We start from the raw sequence: 18,940 nt of genomic DNA, 5'->3' as shown, positions 1-18,940 counted from the left end.
GCAGATCACTTCACAAGGTACCAGCAGGGCTAGAAACCTTAGATCTCCCACTAGAGCTAAACTGATGATCCATTTGCAGTAGCAGGTTATGCTCCATGAAGACCAACCACATGTGCTCTGCCTTTGGCTTCACGACTGCTTGCTAAATAGCAGAGGAAGGTCCTGATGGGAAAGCATTCCAGGGCCTATGCAACTTTGAGCTCCCTGTCCCCTTCAGCCCGTGTGCCCCAGCCCACCCCAATCCTCCTCTGCTCTTTGCATCCAGGACCCAAGATTCTTCCTCCAGAGCACCTGGGTCTGAGCACAGGGAGCTCTGCCAGCAAAATAGTGCTGGCCATGCTGCACTCGAGTCTGCTGTCTGGCCACAGTGACCCCTGGCAGCAGGGAGGAATCACTGTATTTCTTACCCTCTATAAATTTACCATGCAGCTCTTGGTATTAAAGACTCTAATTTGTTTGGGGAGGGGGGTGGTGTTTTAAAAGCTCTCTCACAAAAGTGACACATACCTCAGCAGCTGAAAAAATCCCATAAAACTGGATCACAGTAAACTCTGGGGGAGCAGATCATGAAAAGGAATGCTGCATGACCCCCACATAAGAAGCTAAGTGAGACCTCCCATATCAAGAGTTTCCTATCCATGTTTTTTCTACTAAACTGAAACTTCAGACATTTTAAGTGTTTTTCAAAAAGCCAAATTGTTCCCTTTTCCCCCAATGTTTGCAGGTCCCTACAGAAGTGTGCCCATGTTCTTATCTTGGGAAATATCCCTTTTACATTCACTTCACAATCTTCTGGATACTTCCATATTACTTTTCACTGGAAGTTATTGTCAAGTATTGTCATGGGGATATGCTTCTGACAGACAGAATCCTGATACCCCTGGATTTAAACCAACATTTAAATAGAAGCAAGTCCTCCATTTAGCACCAAGTCAGTTTCTCTCTGCGGTTTTAGCTGCGTAAATCTAGAGCCCATGGTAAGTGCATTTTCCAGTAAAATAATTTCTGAAAGATGCTAGAATTCCCCCTCGTCTCTCTTATTTCAGGCAAAGTTGGAAGCTACCATTTTTGGTGGGAAAATAGAAAAAATGGGTCAATCAACATCCCTGTTTATGGCTGTGCCATAAGCCCTGCAGACTCCGTTCCAAGAGCAATTCACAGTTTCAGCAACATCCTTGATGGTTCTACTGTGGAAGTAAGGATGAAAACAAAAGTGGATCTTATTAAGCTTCGTCATTAAAGCAAAAAATTTCCATTTGTCAAATAAAATGTGTCAATTGTGCAGGCTCACACAGAGGCAAATTCAGAAGTATGAGTTGAAGGTGGAACTACTTATCAATTTTTATAAGTTTACAGTATTCATTTGTTGTCACATAGTAACTAAAAAAGTCATAGTTGATAATGTTTGACAAGTCTGGCTGTTCTCCATTTGGGAATCTATTGCTTTAAGAAGGATATAGCTTTTTGTTTGAAAAACCAAACCAAACAAAACTATATATAAAAATCAAGCAGAAAATATCCAACATCCATCCCTAAACTGCTTAGTGAAAGCCTTAAATATACAAGAACAGCTGGATATAAGAGTATTACAATCTGAGCAAGCCCCATTTAGCCAATAAGTTTCATCAGGGCCACTTCATTAACACATCCAAACTGTTCATCTGCTGTGTATCTTGATAAGATGTGTAGTTATAAATAAAATAAAAATAACACTGTCTTTTAGAAATTGTTCCAGTTAAAAGAACAACCAACTCAACCCTTTATTCAAAACATTTTTCCTATATTTAAAAGTATGTAATGATTTTTGCATTGTTCAAAATTGCTAGAGGGAGAGGGTGAAGTCTTATGATGATATCCTATAATTTGTACCTTGAACAGAAAATGCCCAGGGGAACTTCTTACCTTCTCACCACCACAATGTGCCTCAATCGTGACTGTGAGAGTCCATTACCTTGTGAAAGAGGAGTTCAAAATCCATGGCTTGTTCAGTCCTTGGGTTCCCTAAACTTGCTAAAGATTAAGCTAATCAGTGAAGATTGGATGATAGTTTTGAGGAAATAAACACACAGCAGGCACTAAAAACTTAACAGAGACCAAGCCATTCATTTCAAGTAGGATTCTTGAAATCTGGTCCCGCTCAATAAATAGCAGAAGTAGTCTCCTTCGAATTTCAAGGTTCAAATTCTAAATCGGGCATGCAAGAACATTGAGGAAATGAAGCCAGGAAATGCTAAAGAGAAAATGCGGTATAGAAATGTGGTATAGAAAACCCTTCTTTCTGGAGTCAGCAGACTGAAGTTTGAGTCTTGAAATAAGAGTAACCTCCTCTACTGACTTTTCTATCAAGCTATACCAGAGCAGGTGGGAAGATGTACATGCTATGCTACTCAGACCTCAATTCTGAAGTCACTGAACTTCTTACATTCCACTGCATGCCTCAATTTGTCTCACATCACGTAAAACTCTTTATTTTGTATATTGCTTTTATTTCCAGTTTCTACAGTCAGAACAAAGATCTATGAGAGCCTGGTTTAGAGGATACATGTCATGTTTTAAACTAAGGAACACAAACAAGAGAGTTCTCTTTATTTACACTTTCCCCATCTCCCACCCTGAAAAGGATCCTAACAGTCCAGAGTCCAAGAGCTGGTAATAGAAAATCCCATGACCACATAAAATACTTATGATGTGTAGACCATGGCTCTGATAAGGTTCTTTGGGGAAAACCCACCCTGGGGCTCTCTCCACATAGGCTCGCCATGATGCATGGAGGAAGAGCTGGACAAAACCAAATAGCTGCTTTGGCTTGGTGTAGCCAAGCTTGAAAGCAGGAATTCTTATGCTTCAGCTGTGCCCATGGGGCTAGTTCAGCCCAGGCTCATGGCAGTACTAGAAAAGCTTCTAGTACAGAGGTCTCAGATACACCAGTCTGGGCAAAAATGAGTGCTAGTATTAGACATCACCGCTATTTTTAGCAGCAGGTTCTGGAGTGACAGTTCATCTATATCATGAGGCACTGCTCCATCATCAGGAATTTCACTTTTATTTCAAAACATGTAGAGAGATGCAGTTTGGCACATTGTAAAGCTGGGCTATACAAGGGACTTGCTCTCTGATTTGTTTGAGAGAATACACTGGCAAGGGAAACAGTATGCTTTCTACCCACATCGTTTCCTCTCAGAGGAATGCGGCAGGGCTGTTCCACAGGGGAGAGCCTACTATTTTCCCTTCTCTGTCAGACTAAGAACAGGGCCACAACCATGGCACTTTTATAGGAAGGCTTCCTTTACAGCACTGCAGAAGAAAGTATAATCAACACAGGGGATACCAATGCAGGAAGTCACAAGCATACAATCTACTGACATTATCAAGGTAAAAGCAAACCCATCAATCAATTGCCTACTTCTTGTTTTTATAGTTTCATAGTTTCTAGGGTCAGAAGGGACCTGAGCAGATCATCTAGTCCGACCCCCTGCCATGGCAGGAAAGAATACTGGGGTCAAATGACCCCAGCAAGATGTTCATCTAACAACACAGGGGATACCAATGCATGTTTTAGAGGAACATCCATGCAGACTACACAACTGAGCTAACGATTTGACAGAGTAAGTAAAGCTGAATTACTACAGCAACAAATACTGCAGAGAACCAAGAGTGCAGCAACATCTAATTCAGCATGAAGAAGATACACCCTGATTATGAAGGAATCTTTAATTCAGGGGTAACTGGGTACTCAAATGGCACATTCATCATCATACACCACCACATCATCTCCAGTCCACTGCATTTAAATAGGGATGGAGTAAGGACATATATGTTCAGGGGATATATGCACAAAGTTAAAGTCAGATCTGAAAAGGGCACTTTGTACCTAAAAAATTGTTTAACATCTTCCCTAACTAAACAGTTGGTCCAAATAAGAGATCATGAAAAAAAAGCTCTGTAGGTCCACAAACTAATTCTTGCTCATCTCCCAGTTTCACCAAGTGCTGATTCCATGATTGAAGATCTTTGACAACGCAGCATTATCTTCCCTCATTTTAGCCTCTTAGATGTTTTCCATACTAGTCAATACCCATTTAGCTACCCACTTTTCATAGAAACCATATCCTCACACAGTATGGCAAGACTGGTAGTTATCTTCCCTATAACTTCATAAATTCTGAGTTCAGAAGGAACTATTAGATCAGCTAGTCTGACTTCCTCTGTAGAGTCAATGATGGAATTTCACATACGTACCTCTCTACTGATCTCAGTTACTTGCATTTGACTAAACAATATATCCCAGAAAGGCATCTAAGCCTTGATCTGAAGACATTAAAAGTCAGTAGTTTGTTCCAATGATTAATTATACCATTATTCAACATTTGAGCCTTATTTCTCATTTGAATTGCTCTGGCTTCAGCTTCCAGCCACTGGTTTTTGTTAATCTCTACTACATTAAAAGGTCCTCTATTGCCCTGCAGTTTCTCCCCTGAAAGAATTGTTACACTATAAACCAACCACTCTGAATTTTTATTTTTTTATCGGGGGTGTAGAGGGGGAATAAGCTGAATGGACCAAGCTCTAAAAGTGATTGGAATCACTTGATTAAACTGTTGCAATCCAATAATACTTTTTAATACAGCCAAATGCAAAGTGCTAGAAGGAAGAATGCAGACTATACCTATAAAGGTGGGAGGCACTGTCTTGGAAAGCTGCAATTCAAAGTACAGGAGTCATCACAGATAATTTCCTCAACAGATCACTTAGAGCACTGCTGGAGCAAAAGGGCTAATGCAATCCTTGGATGTATGAAAAGGTCAATATCAAGTAGTAGTAGGGAAGTCATCTGGTCTCTGAATACAGCACTGATAAGAAAACCAACCAGAATACTGTGTTCAGATTTTAAGGATACAGGAAAACCAAGGAGGTCAAAAAAAGATGGTGCAAAACATGATCCGGGGGTTGGAAAATAAACCTTACAATATGTAATGAGCTCAACTTATTCAGGTTATTGAAAATAAGGATACAGACAACTTGATTACTATAAATAGATACTTACACGTGGGGAAAGATGTCTGCTATGGGGGTTCTACAATCTTGCAGACAAAGGCAAAGCAAGATCCAATGACTGGAAGTTGAAGTCAGACAAATTTCAACTTTAAAATAAGGATGCTATTTCCTAGCAGTGACAGTAGTTACACAGAAGAACAGCTTACTCAGTATGGTGGACTCAGTCCAGTTAAGACACAAGGCCCACCCCCTCAGAAAATTCCAGCTCCTGGTTTTCACTGTTTTTGATTACAGAAAAACAGTACAGCTATCCTTCTGTTGCAAAAAAAACTCATGAAGACCACAATAAGTCAGAAGGTTTTGATGCTATGAATTTCTTTTTGAAATCTCTGGGCATATCCAGTGAATCACGTGTAGGTGTTTGCACATTTAACAGTGCTAATATTATGTAACCCCCTTAAAAAGATCTCACACACCCTGGCTGAAAATCACTAGATTAGATTCTTTATAATTAAATTAGCTCCCTTTTTAAAAGACATGCTTAAACCCTGCTGCTGAGATTAATTCTATGTCCTGCATGGGTTCACTGTTCCTTCTGGTCTTCAAGTGTGAACCTATGAATACCCCTGTTCATTCCCTCTCTTCATGGGCCCTGGAGAGATCAAGGTTACCTGCACTGCCTGTAGCACATGCAGCTCTGTGTTAAGACAATGACAGTAATTAAGATTTCATCTGCAGGGCTTCAGCTGCTTGCTGTAAAGGGTCAGGAAGGATTTTTTTCCTCTATGCACAATTGACCATATATGTCCTATTTTTATATCTGTATCTTCCTCTGTAGCATAATAGACTGGTCACTGCAAACACAGAACACCCAACTGGATGGACTACTGCTCTGATAGGACACACACACAAAAAAAAATCTGTCTTTCAGTCCCAGCCTGTGCGTCTTTCTATGCAGGTGAGGCTGCCGTGTCCAGAGACAGGAAGGAATTCTGCACCTGGTGAGATTCATAGGAACTCTGAGGGCTTTTCACCTCCCTCTGGAGCATGATCACCTGCAAGAATCAACTGGGCACATCTCACCTAATCAATTCCCAAACATTAGAAGGGCCATAGGCATTGCCAACAATTTGGTCCCTTTCATTCTCTGCCTGTGGCACACAAGTTTAGTCTCTTAAGGAATTACGTGCTTTGCGATTCAAATCACTGGGCTCACTATAGGGATACCTAGATGAAATGTAATGACCTGTGTTACACAAGAGGTCAGACTAGAGAAGCTAATGATTCCATCTATTTTTAAACTGAAAATTTCACTGTGAAGGAATTTTTCAAAAGCCGATGCAAAATCAAAACACCTTCCAATACAAGGAATTAACACACATGCAAGAGGAAGAGAATAAAACTAAAGATAGCATTAGAGACAGGAAGAGATTATGCCACCTTGCTACCATCTGACAAGCTACCAACAGGCCATTTTGCCCACTGTTTATATAGCAATTTGCCTAGTACATGATGAGAAATAGGCTTTACTGTAGCTCTGCCTAAGAAAACTGTCCCTCAAGACACTGGGCACAACTCCCTTCCTGTTCTGCATCATTCCTTTTTAATTCTGAGTTGCTCACTTTTTTATCTCTACTTCCTTCACTGGGGGAAAGGGCTTGAATACTGAGGCACCCAAACACATCTGTAGCTGCCATTGTGGCCATTTCCTTTTCATCACATGCCTGATGAGCAGCTGTGTTAGTGATGTCCAGGGAACAAGAGCACAAACCTATTACTGGAAGGATAAAGAGTAACATGCAAGCATCACTGTTATGGAGTGATGCATTTCCGCATGCTGCAAACATTCCATCATACAGTAAAACCAGCCCAAATGGCCCTGGTTTCTGCCACTCATTTCCATCCCTTGTTCACTCTTCATTACACATCTTCACTTAAATGATAAATATTTAAATCATAAGCTTTCTTTTTATCTGCATTTGTACAGCACCTAGCAAAAATGGGCCTTGATCCTTACTAAGGCCTTTAAGAGCTATTGGGAAGTTTAGAGATTATAGATCTATTAAACTGGTAGATTAAGGGAGAACAGACAGTTATGTTGCTGAATTTCATTTTATACAACAGTCACACAACAACTTTATTCAGAAACAAAACAAAACAACAACAAAAATATTCCCACCAAATTGGCAATGACCCCATGCACTGCCCCATGGACTTACAATAGACAAGGCCAAAAAAGATGATAAAAGGCAACATGGTGAGCTGGGCAAGAAGTTCAATGCAAAGCCACATGCATGACTGCAATGTCCAGCCTTATTTAATGTCTTCATTAATGTTTTGGAAATGGGAAGAGATAACCCATGAGATATGAAATGGGAGTTCAGGTACAAAGGAAAGAGAGAAAGAAATATCAACTAGAAGTTAAAAACGTGGGAAGAAAATTAAAATCTACTTGGAAAAATAACACAGAGGATCTAGATCCATTTTCATATACACTGGGTGAAGGCCAGTCAGTAATGTTATTCCCACTGTACAACCCATTCCCCACCCCTCAATCAATCTTTTGAATCCTCTGAGGCTGTTAATCCTAGTAGTAATTACTAGGAATGGAAATTGTATGTTTTTGTTTTAATATACAGTCTTTTTCTAGTTTAAACTGTAAACTCTACTAGATAGAAGATGTCAGCCCAGTGTATTTCGTCCAGAACCAAGCATATTGGTAGCACTCAACAAGGGACACGTATTTGCAGGACAATTAAGAACAGAACGAGATCATGAGTGATCTTCATAAAAGCTACCAAAGATTGGAAAAATGGCCATTTGTTTGATTACTAGTGCCTTGGATGAAATCTAATCAGTAACCTAACAAATAAACATCATATGCACCACTACTAAGCCTCTGAACTAGATGATGCCTTTTATGAATACACATTCCTGAAATAAACTGTTTCTAAGCATGTTCCTGTTTTTAGGAACCAAAGAAAAGTAGGACTGGAAGGGACCTTAAAAGGTTATCTAGTCCAGCCCTCCATGCACACAACAGGATTCATCCATCTCAGCCAGGAACATGTCCGTATAGCCTGCACATAAGAGAATTCCAGAGAGAATACATCTCCATCTAGGTAATCCACTCCAATGTTTAGCTACCCTCATAGTGAGAAACTTCTTCCTAATATCCAACCTAAATCTCCCTTGCTGCAATTTAAATATATTACTCCTTTTGCTGTCCCCTGAAGAAATTAATCGTCCATTATGTCCATCTCCTTTTTAAACAGCTCTTTTTGTATTTGAAGACCGTCATCAAGTCTTTCCTCAGTTTTATCTTTTCTAGACTAAATAATCCAAATTCGTCCATTCTTTCCCCAGTGAGCTTTTAGACAGATCAGCCACCCTGGGTTACTCTAAAGGTGTTCATCACTATGATGAAGGCCCAAGAAGATAGCCAAATAGTACCAAATCACTGATCTCACTTTACTTCAGGAGGCAGCCGTGGACACACTTTCAGCTTGTTCTAAAAAGTATGCATGCACATATTCATGGAAACAAACCTTTAAAAAATTATGTAGGAACCATGACTGATATATGGTACCATGTGACAACTCCACAGCTATTCCAATGCACCTGCAACCTGTCACTGCATTACTAGCAGAGAGGCAGCCGTGTGTCTTATCTGTCAGATTTCCAATGATCACACCTGCCTCACACTTCAATATAAAGCCCCTAGCTCTGCTCCCCTTTGTATTATGCAAACAGTTTCTTATGGCCCTTTCTACTATAATAATGGCTTCCATAACTAAGAATAAAGTTAGAAGCCTATTTTGCTCCCAAACAATAAAAGGCTTTATTATTAATGAAGAGTTATCATCAATTCCTGGAGTTTACTGGAGATACCTTTTTGATACAGGTAGTAGAAAGGTAGATGGTAGAGAAGCCAGATAGAGGGGGAAACTCTTCCGGAGTTACTGGTCACAAACAAGGAGGAATTGGTTGAGAATGTTGAGGCAGAATGTAACTTGGATGCCAGTGAACATGAAATGATCCTAAAAGGGGGAAGGAAGGAGAACAGCAGAAGAAAGACCCTGGACTTCAATAAAGCAGACTTCAACAAACTCAGGGAACTGGTGGGCAGGATCCCCTGGGAGGCAAGTCTGAGGGGAAAGAGTCTAGGAGAACTGGCTGAACTTTAAGGACTGAAGCTGCAGTACAGAAAAATTTAGGTTGGAGATTTCAAGGACCTTTGACTATGAGGATGTTCAGGCACCAGAACAGGATACTTAAAGGTCCCTTCTAGCCCTATTTTCCTAGGATCTTATAAATTTGTTAAGAATCATAAATAAGGCTGGTACTGATGCAAAATGAAGCTATGTAAAAACCCTAACTTAAAACATGAGTATTTCTCTCCCCACAAAGCCCTTCAGTTCTCTCATAGATAATCCAAACTAATCTTTCACCTCTGTACTCCTTTAGCAGGGGAAAAAGGCTTTCCCTGTCCTAATTCATTTGCAATATGCATCAGGAAAAGCTATGACATTTTGAGAAAGATTTTTACATGGACAAAACTGACAGCTTGCTTGGACTGCAAAATACAAATCCAATTTGGGCCTCCCCCCAAGAATAACCAGGCATCTATGGAGCAAATCTAGACAATGCCTCTGTAATAGAATTGATTTTGTCAGTGATTTAGATTGTTATTTGACGCTATAATTTATTTTTGTGTTATGTAAAACATGGAGATTTATGTGGTTTTAGGGTTGGCCATTTAAAATTGTAACCCCCCTCCCCCCAAATTAAAAGCGATTAAAACATTGTCTTATAGGTTCACAATCAAACCTACCCCTCAGTGAACTGATTTATAGGATACTGAGAGCAGAGTACTGCAAAGCAAGTGAAACATGCAAATCCATAATCTACACATACAAGTGCTCCCTGTACCCTTACATTTAAAGCTTATTTACATACTTAAATAGAGAGTCCTGTCTGAAGCTTCACCCACCCAACAAGTAGAAGGGTGCATGCACCCTGACAAGTGCCACCAATGTGAAAATGTTCAAGAGCCTACAGAACTACTTGGGCTGTCAAGTGAGCCTGTAATAGGCCCTTTGTATATGCTATATAGGCATATTATCAAATAAAGCAAAGTGAAGCTGCAGACAGGTCATTCAAGAGATGCAGAAACAAGCAGAGCGTGCTCAGAGATATAGGAAATGAGAAAGAGGGAAAAATCCCCCATCTACACTGGAAGATAGAGGGCAGTTAGGGATAAAGGGAAAGAGATGTGGGAGAAGAGGATCCCTCCTATAAATACTGCAAAGTGAAATACTATCAGAGATAGAGGGAACCCTCCTATATATATTGCAGAATGGACTACAGTCAAGTACAGACAGAGAGACCCTCCCAATACGCACTGCAAAACAGTACTTTCTGAAGAAAGCAGGAAGAATGAGACACAAGAAATGGTCCAGTCTCTACAGAGAGAGTGTTTTGAACTCAACCAATACTTTAAATGGCTTTCAGTAAGTACAATGGCACCTGGACTTTGACTTCAAGTGTCCTGGGGGATGCTTGCAGCAGCTTCTGAAAATGAGCATCCACTAAAGGTAGACTAGCATTTCCTCTGTCACTTCCCATGGATGCATTTCTTACAGGACATTTTAGAGCCACTTGATCCCGCTCATAACACTAGTCTGTTCATTTATGTCTAATAAGTTCTGCCAATCTCTTGTCCAGCAGGAGATATGGGGAAGAATATACAATACTGAGGCAAGACTAAGGACACTCCACACATGGGAGAGTAACAGCTCTGAAAAGCCATGCTGCTTGTAAGCCAAGAGGACTTCTGAATGGATAACCACACATCTGCTTCATTAGAGCCATCCTAACTCAAGTCCATTAGCAAGAGGCTTCTGGACATTTTATTAATCCAGAATTCAAGCTGCACATTTCAAACCTGGTTTGCATTCTCTGTCTCCCTCCTCTTCCCCTCTGACCATGGATCCTTGCTGGCCTTTATTTCTGTCCTTGCCGGAGACAGTTTTACCTCCCCAGACCTAAAGTGGGATTCTCTTGAAAAATGCTGAATACAGCAACAAATAATATGCCCCCAGGAGTAACCAGCTGCACAAGAAAGTTCAACATCTGTGAAACCAAAAGGTTCTGTACATACCCCAGCAGATGTTAATAGATGCTGGATGGGAGATGAGTGCGTAATAAATACTCACAGCAATAGCAGGAACATTTTAAAAAGCTGCCACAGTCCCAACATCAACAGTTACTTTTTACACTGATTCACAAACGTGTTTTGGGGATGTGGGGCACGCAGCTCAGTCTGAATGACAATGCGTATCACGCACCAACACTGAAGACATGGTTATTGCCAAACAAGATGTTTGGACGTTGACATATGTCAAAGTCCAACATTTCAGAGTTCCAACAGGCTCTTATGAGGAGAGATGCCTCCATCTAACTGTATCCAGGGCTCTTCTCTTGCGGTGTTTTAAAAAAGTTAGCAGAGGCCATGGCAGTGGTTCTCTCAGCTGCCTGGGTCCTACCCGTCCAGTCAGAACTCTGGGACCTCTGGGACTGTGTTGCTGGCAGGGCTGAATCCGCTGCATCCATGTGGACAGGTAAAGTTGCTGGAACACAAAATAGAAAGAAAAGCAGAATGGGGAGGAAGATGAACAAAGGGCAGAAGAAAGAGTTAGAACCAGTAACTTCACATCAGCCTACACAAATCAAAGTTTTCTGTAGAACAGTCTAGCAACAATCAGATCCTCAACTTGAGCATATAAAGGACCTTCAAGTTTGGCTCCCACCTTGATTATGGTACATTCTATATCCATAATCTGGGTTCCATTAGCCATCTTGCCTTTGTCCCAAAGTCAGTAGTACCATCCTTACTGAAACCTTAAGTACTCAGTTGCATGTCTGGCCAGATCTAGATTAACCTTAATATCTATCCTATCCTGATTTCACAGTGGCCCCATTTCTTTCCTCATTGTTATTTATATTAGAGGTGCACCGATACATTGCTCTATATTATACTGGCAACAACAAAAGGAAAATTGACCTTATTGGCAACCGGCTTTTTTTGGCTGATGTGGCCAATAATGCCACATGCACACACACAGGCAGAGCACGTACAGGGCCACGAGTACAGCCCCAGCAGCTTGGAGAGCAGCATCTGGCCCATGAGTCTGTGTGTGTGTGTGCGGGGGGGGGGGGGGGGAAGAGGCATGGGGGGCACAGACTGAGGCCCCTGCACGGAGAAATGGAGTGGGAGTGGGGCTGGGGCACGTGTTGCCCAGCTGAGGCAGGGTGCAGAATGGAGCTGGTGGCTCGTCCAAGGTGCACTACCACCTGCCCACCCAGCCTGAGTCCAGCCACCAGGAAGAGGCCAGAACAGCCCTGGCCCTCAGTGTGCAGCTCACCCTCACCCTGTGCACAGATCCAGGGGGCACTTTCCCCACATGCCTCCCCTGGGGGTGAACGCAGCAGAAGCCACCCCCACTCACCCCCCCCCCCGAATGAGCCACTGCTCCACCCTGCACCCCACCTCGGCTGGGCAGCACCTACCACACACAGCACCTACTCCCTCCCTCACCGTGGGGATACTGATCTGCCCCCTCATGCCGCTTCCCACCCCACACAGATTTACCACCCCGATGTTGTTCTCCGTGCTGCTTATCAGACTGGTATCAGCAGATATGGCTGGTCAATAATTGGCCATCAGTATCAGTCCAAAATTTTTTTATCCATGAACCCCTAATTTTTATAGCCAAAGACCCTTTTGCATATGTTTTAATACAGTGATTCTCAAACAGCGTGCTGATGTGTAAACCTGAATCACAAGATAATCCCAGAGATTTCAAATAGGAGTCCATACTATTGCATGTTCTCTGCTTATTCCTAATATCCGCAAAGTGGGAACTGCAAAAAGTGAAGTTGAACTAGGTGTTGCAGATGATATTAAAACAGTAGTTCTCAACCTTGATAGACTCAAGACCCCCCTCAGAAAATGTTAGCTCTTAGTTTTCAATTGATATTTTTTTTTTTTGACTACAGAAAAATAATAGAGTAATTCTTCTGTTTCAGAGAGCTCAGACCATAAGATTCAAAGCTGACTACAACCAACTGTAACTTTATAGCTACCTATATTGATAACATATATGGCAAAACAGAAGATAGGGAGAATGATATTCAACAAATCAGTGTCTGTTCTTCAGGGGGGGTTACACGAATAAGTGTAGTTAAAACTTGATCCAGCATGCATCAGACCAAGCTATACTGGACCATTTGCAATATCCATGCAGATATCCTGCATGTTAACATCACTCCTTGCCCATGGCTACCTGATCTAGCTACAATATGTGGTTTAATTAGGTAATAACCCTGCAGTTCAGCCTCCAGCTGCTGCTGTGCCATCCAGCTGGAAATCACTAGTTTTGAATCCCAACCTCCCTGAGCACTTACACAAGGAGGAGTGTGCAGCACTATCTGAAGCTAGTAACCACTTCCAGAGATACAGGCATTGCCCGATTCTTCTCCATCCACCTTCCTACTGTTCTCAAGAGATGGGGCAATTCATCAGAATAATCTTATCTAGCAACATCTATTTTAACAGCAGGAGTAAGTCCAGGTAGTCTCAAGTAGCAGTGTCGTTACAGAAGGGCTAGTGCTCTGATGAAAAGCTATAGATTTGGTGTTCCCCTTAGCTTATTAGGTACATCTAAATAAGCTTGAGCACATGGCCCTCTCTTATAAAAACAAACTGCATGAGAACCCTGTTAATTACTGAGCTGAAGAGGCATGGGAAGAGCAAGCTTGAGTGACCAAATAAATGGAGCCCAAGGTCTCTCCTTTCATTTCTGCCATGGGAAGAGAGCAAGTATGTGCATTTCACGCACACTTTATTAACACCATGAATCCAGTCAAACCCAACTCAAAACTTTCTGCAGATGGGGGAGGACTGGGGGGGGGCACGCATGACAGGGGAAGATTTGTAGCTGCATGTTTAAGAAAGAAGCTAAATTCATCACAATGACAGGGGAGAGTGTTGGCAGAGATTTGAGCTATTTATTCTTTTAGGAAAATCCTATAAAGAATGACACAAGGAAGCCTCTATCTGCAGTCTTGTTCATCACGCTGGTGAGGAGTCCGATAACAGATGTATGCAGTAGCGTGATTTAGTGCTGGGAGCTGGCCCCGATGTGTATTAATACAGCGGCAAAGCGGAACGAGCCCCTCTTCATCACTCATCTCTATAAAAGAGGTGGAATCCGAGATGGCCCGATGTTAGGCAGAGCAAGCCCATTTGTTCTGCTGACTGATGGAGCCAGCTCGGGCTGTGTCCTTCACCTCCATGGGGCACTCAGGTTGCAAAAAAAGAAGATTGCTGAAGCATGACCTGGTCAACAAGTGAGACAAGAGCAGTTGGACTCAGCCAAGAAGCTATTTTAAGGAGGAGAAATCTAGCACTGTGTTCATGCCTGTTCCCTTCCCTCAGGTACATTCTCATTCACCCTCGTGAATCATCTTTCATACAAGGAATAGGATTCTTCCAATAAAAGAGATATCTGCAGTGAGAGAAAATGAAGTTACCAAGCTAACTCAGGGACTGGGAAACCCAAGTTACTAAATAAATGTCATTAACTAGTGACTGTGAGAAGGAAGAAGTCTGCACCAACATGCTGTTGCCTTACAAATAGAAGGCTACATTTAATTAATTCTGCATATATTTTAAAAGTAGTCCTGGGCATTTCATTAAAGCACCTGATAGCAGTCTGCAGTCATACCGTCTCTGAGAGAGATTACATCAGATTTCATAAGCGCCAACAAGGATGTATACCTAGTATACGAACCGTAGGTCTCTAGTGAAAAACAGGTACTAGAGGAAGCAGTTTCAGTTATCTAGTAAAGAAAGCTCTTTCCTGGAAAGTAATACTGAACCAAATCTCCCTACCACTTGGTACCAGTGGATAGACTACATTTAAATAGGATGCAAGATAGATATTTATTGTTTTTGGTCATTAAATATGTTGTGGCACTTTCCTTGTAAGTTATTACATTAATAGAAGCATCCTGTGCAGATTCCAACAATTACATTTTGTTTTCCTCAGTTATACTAGATACACTATTCTTCTCCCTTCCTGACTTAACTGCCAGTGTTGTGTGCTGTTTTCCAGCTGTCAGACTCCACTCTAGACATAGATGCATTTCATTTTTTGGGAGAAGTTATACCTATATAGTTTGTATAAGCAGTCAAGTACAATTTGTGAAGTGCTTGGCATTTAAAGCCATAGAAATAGATCAGCAGATCAGCAATGCACCACAAAAGCTGCATACCAAACAAGAAAAAGGCTGAAAGAAATAAGGGATGCAAAAGGGAAGACCATCATAAGACAGAATTTTGACAAAGAGAACCCTATAGCACCCCTTCCTTAGCTATACAGATCTATTTTTATTAAAACTCTCACAACAGAATTCAAATCATCTTTGTGTAATCTACAAAGCCAGCAATGGGCATCCTAAATCCACAATAGCCAAGCATTAATGTTGGCAAATAAAGACCCTACCAAACTGAGGGTAAGAAGAGAGTGGGGGGCAGATAAAGAAGCAGAGATCTAGCTGAATGGTACAGATGCATAACATATTCTGGCCTGGGCAGGTTACCTGACTTTTTTCCAGCTCCATTATTCTTATTCATCCTCCAACATTCAGAAAAGGTGGCAGTCTAATTCTATCCATCCGCTCTAGTTTCTATGGTCTTCCCTACCATTTCCTACACCTCAGTCTTTTCTCTCTCTCCAAATCACTCCTGGCCAAACTTTCTTGCTATTTGTTCATAATGATAATTTGCTCATAAGCCAGAATGAAAATATGGGCCACATAGTAACTGCTTGAAGAAATAAAGAATTTTGGGGAGACAGGTGGGCTGGCACTCAGCTCAAGCAGTTGTCTCCCCACCCTCTTAAAAGCTTTTCTGATCCTTAGACTCACACCTGTATCAGAGCAACTGCTCATAAGACCTTGAAAAACAAAAGTCACTTCAAATATTATCAATCTAGAAAGAAACCAGCACTGTTGGCATTACATTCTTGAATCAAGAAAGAGAACAGAGTCCATTTTTACTTGTAGTGGCAAGTATTGCCAAGTGGAGTTGGACCCTCAGTGTCCATCCAGGAATTGGCATTACATTTAGTAAGGGTTCTGTTCTTGTGGAAGCTCTCAAAGACAAGAGCAAAACACCAGGCCACACCAGACATTAAGAGGCATAACCTTATCAGTTACAAAAGAGCATGGCTTCATGTGAGAACAATGGAAAAAATGGCATAGAATATTGCAGTACGTGACCTAGCAATACAAACAATCTGTGATCATTCACTGGGCAGGTCTTTTACCTGCTGTGCAAATGTGCAATGCCACTAACTCATAATACACTTGTCTCATCTCTGGCATGTTTCATTTAACTATAAACCAACAATGCTATTGAAAATACTGAGCTATCTTCAGACAGTGCTCCCTTACCTCCAACCCTGCTGTCCTCAGTTAGGAACTCTCACCTTAGCTCAACACCAAGATATTTACCTAATGATTTTAGATGTCTAACCTGAAATACCTGGAAAAGGAATGATCTTCAAAAGGACAAATAGTCTAGTTGTGTTGAAAATCAGGACCCTCAAATGCAGGGTGTAAACTAGGGCTGTGCAAAGCTATGGTAGCTGATTCAATTCGGAGGAGATTCAGCCCGATTCTCCCGATTCCAAATCAAATAGGGAGACCCATTGAAAAGACCTAATTAAATTGGAAGCCTATGAATTGATGCAGAGATTTGGGTGGTCCCGCTTGCCGCTGCAGGGAGCTGGACCCAGGCTCCGTGCCAGTAAGAAGGGGGCGGAGGGGGCTGCAGGAGAAAGGAGGGGACCATGGGGGAGACCCCTGCCCAGCCCCTGTCCTTACTGGCTCTCGTCTCCCCTACCCAAAGCACCCTCCCACCCAGCCCCACCCCCAGCCCCCTACGACTGCCCCACCTAGCCCTAATGCCCTGGCACTTAACAAAAAAAACCCCCTCCCCAAAAAGCCCTGCACTCACCACTGCAGCAGCAGCAATCGGGGCCTCTGGGGGCTCATAGCAGAGCCCCCACCCCCCCAAACGCAGTGCAGGTAAGAAGGGATTCCCCCCCCGGCACCCATGCAGCAGCTGTCATATCATGTGGATGTAGCACAGCTTGGCAGGGTGCCGCACACTGTCCTGGAGCTGGGGAGACTCCAGCAGTCATCCACAGCTCAGCCCAAGCATTCCCAGAACCTGGACAGCGCATGGACCCCTGCAGCATCCTACCAAACCACACTGCACCCGCATGAAGTGAAAGCTGACGCATGGGTGCCAGGGGGACAACTGATCCCCACTGCCCCACACTGTGTAGGAGCTTTGCCATGAGCCCCCAGACGTCCTGATCACCACTGCTGCAGCCATTTAATGGGATTTGGTTTTTTTGGGTTTTTTTGGTTTTGTTTTTTTTTTGGGGGTGGGGGGGTGTTAAGTGTCAGGACTCTGGGGCCAGGCAGGGCAGCCATGTGGGGGCTGAGGGAGCAGGCAGGAGATGGCAGGAGTGACTGCTCACTGCTGTCACACTCCCACCGCTGCCACTGCCTGTTCAATTCAGAGGAGATTTGGCCTGATTCAGTGGCTGAATCTCTGAATCCGAATCAGCTGAATTGAACTGGGACAGTGATTTAAAAAAAAAAAACAATCACTGAATCAGTCGAATCCAAAGCTGAATTGAATACTTCCTGCTTCACACAGGCCTAGTGTAAATGATGCCACTGCTTGCCCTGCTGCCACAGAACTGCATCTCCAAAAAAGATCCCAAATTGGGAACTTGACAGCAAGGTGAGCGACAGCAGCACTGACCCGCTTGGTGCTGGCTCTGCTAACAGCAGCTCAGAAACCTACTAGGGTTAACACTGTTGCTATTCACCCCACCGACCAAATTTCTGGGCCTATACGCCAGATGCAGAGGTGGGTCTTCTGAACCATAAGAAGCTCTGCAGACTAGATAATTCACCTTTGTGGGCCACAGCTGTATGTTTGACACCTCTACGATAAGGCCTTTCAAGCAGAGAGCCACAGAATTAAGGTATTCCAAATCACCAGTCACTTCCGAATATCTTGGCCTTAGCACTGCTTGTGCTGGAACATCCCCTCAGAGGAAGTGCCTATGGACAGCCAGGAGTGAACAAGATTAAGCCAAGTTACCTGAAGTCAGACTGGAAATGGAGGCCGTAGCTGCTGCTGGCTTTCGTTTCCTCTTGATATCCCTTGAGCAAGGAGGTCCCAGATGTATATTTGTTTGTCTATAGAGGGAAGAAATCTGTTTAAAATCGATCCTAACACAAGCTTCCAGAAAAAAGATACTGACCATAAAACTATCAACCCCCCTCTCCCCCACCCCAACCAGCCTCAAACTATCTTGCCTTTATCCCAGGCAAAGTAAAAACCTAAGAACAGCAGAAACTCATTTGCATGGACAGATTCAAGATTTTGTAAAGAGGGATGCAGGAACAGAAATCAGTACTGCAGGGGTGGCTGCACTCCTGTTTCCCCTTGCCCCCCACCGCCCCTGGGGTGGGCAGACCACACCAAAGGACTAGCAGAAGCTGAGGACTAAGTCCTCGAATCAGGTAAAAATCCCCCTCCTCACTCCCTGCTCTCAGCATCCCCTCCCTTCCCCACTGTGCTCAGCAGCACATCCCCTCCCCTCTCATTTATCATCTCTTCCCTCACCCACCACTGCTGCTGTCCCAGGCTGACCTGGGAGTGGTAGGAGCTCTACCCTACCCCAGCCTGGCTGTGCAGGGAGTCAGGCTTAACCAGGGGCAGCAGCTAGGTTCCCCAAGCAGTCTGGCTGAAGCAAGGCAGGAGCAGCTCTGGAGCTCTCTCTGCCCC

General features: G+C 42.9%; 1 protein-coding gene across 6 annotated transcripts in view; it reads right to left on the bottom strand.

Annotated features, from left to right (window-relative positions):
• Positions 1-2,465: 2,465 nt before the first annotated feature.
• GPATCH2L (G-patch domain containing 2 like) overlaps positions 2,466-18,940 on the bottom strand; it is a 44,314-nt gene continuing 27,839 nt past the window's right edge. For all 6 annotated transcript variants that reach the window (XM_090033744.1, XM_090033746.1, XM_090033743.1 and 3 more), the window contains exons 9-10: positions 18,251-18,348; positions 2,466-11,627 (exon numbers count right to left, since the gene is read on the bottom strand). In XM_090033744.1, the coding sequence (XP_089889870.1) occupies positions 11,455-11,627; positions 18,251-18,348 (271 nt within the window). In that variant the 3' untranslated portion in view covers positions 2,466-11,454. The remainder of the gene's footprint in view (positions 11,628-18,250; positions 18,349-18,940) is intronic.

Source organism: Crocodylus siamensis, chromosome 2, assembly GCF_052110815.1.
Source record: "Crocodylus siamensis isolate JL-2025a chromosome 2, ASM5211081v1, whole genome shotgun sequence".
In the NCBI taxonomy this organism is placed as follows: domain Eukaryota; kingdom Metazoa; phylum Chordata; order Crocodylia; family Crocodylidae; genus Crocodylus; species Crocodylus siamensis.
This window is presented reverse-complemented; position numbering and strand designations above follow the sequence as displayed.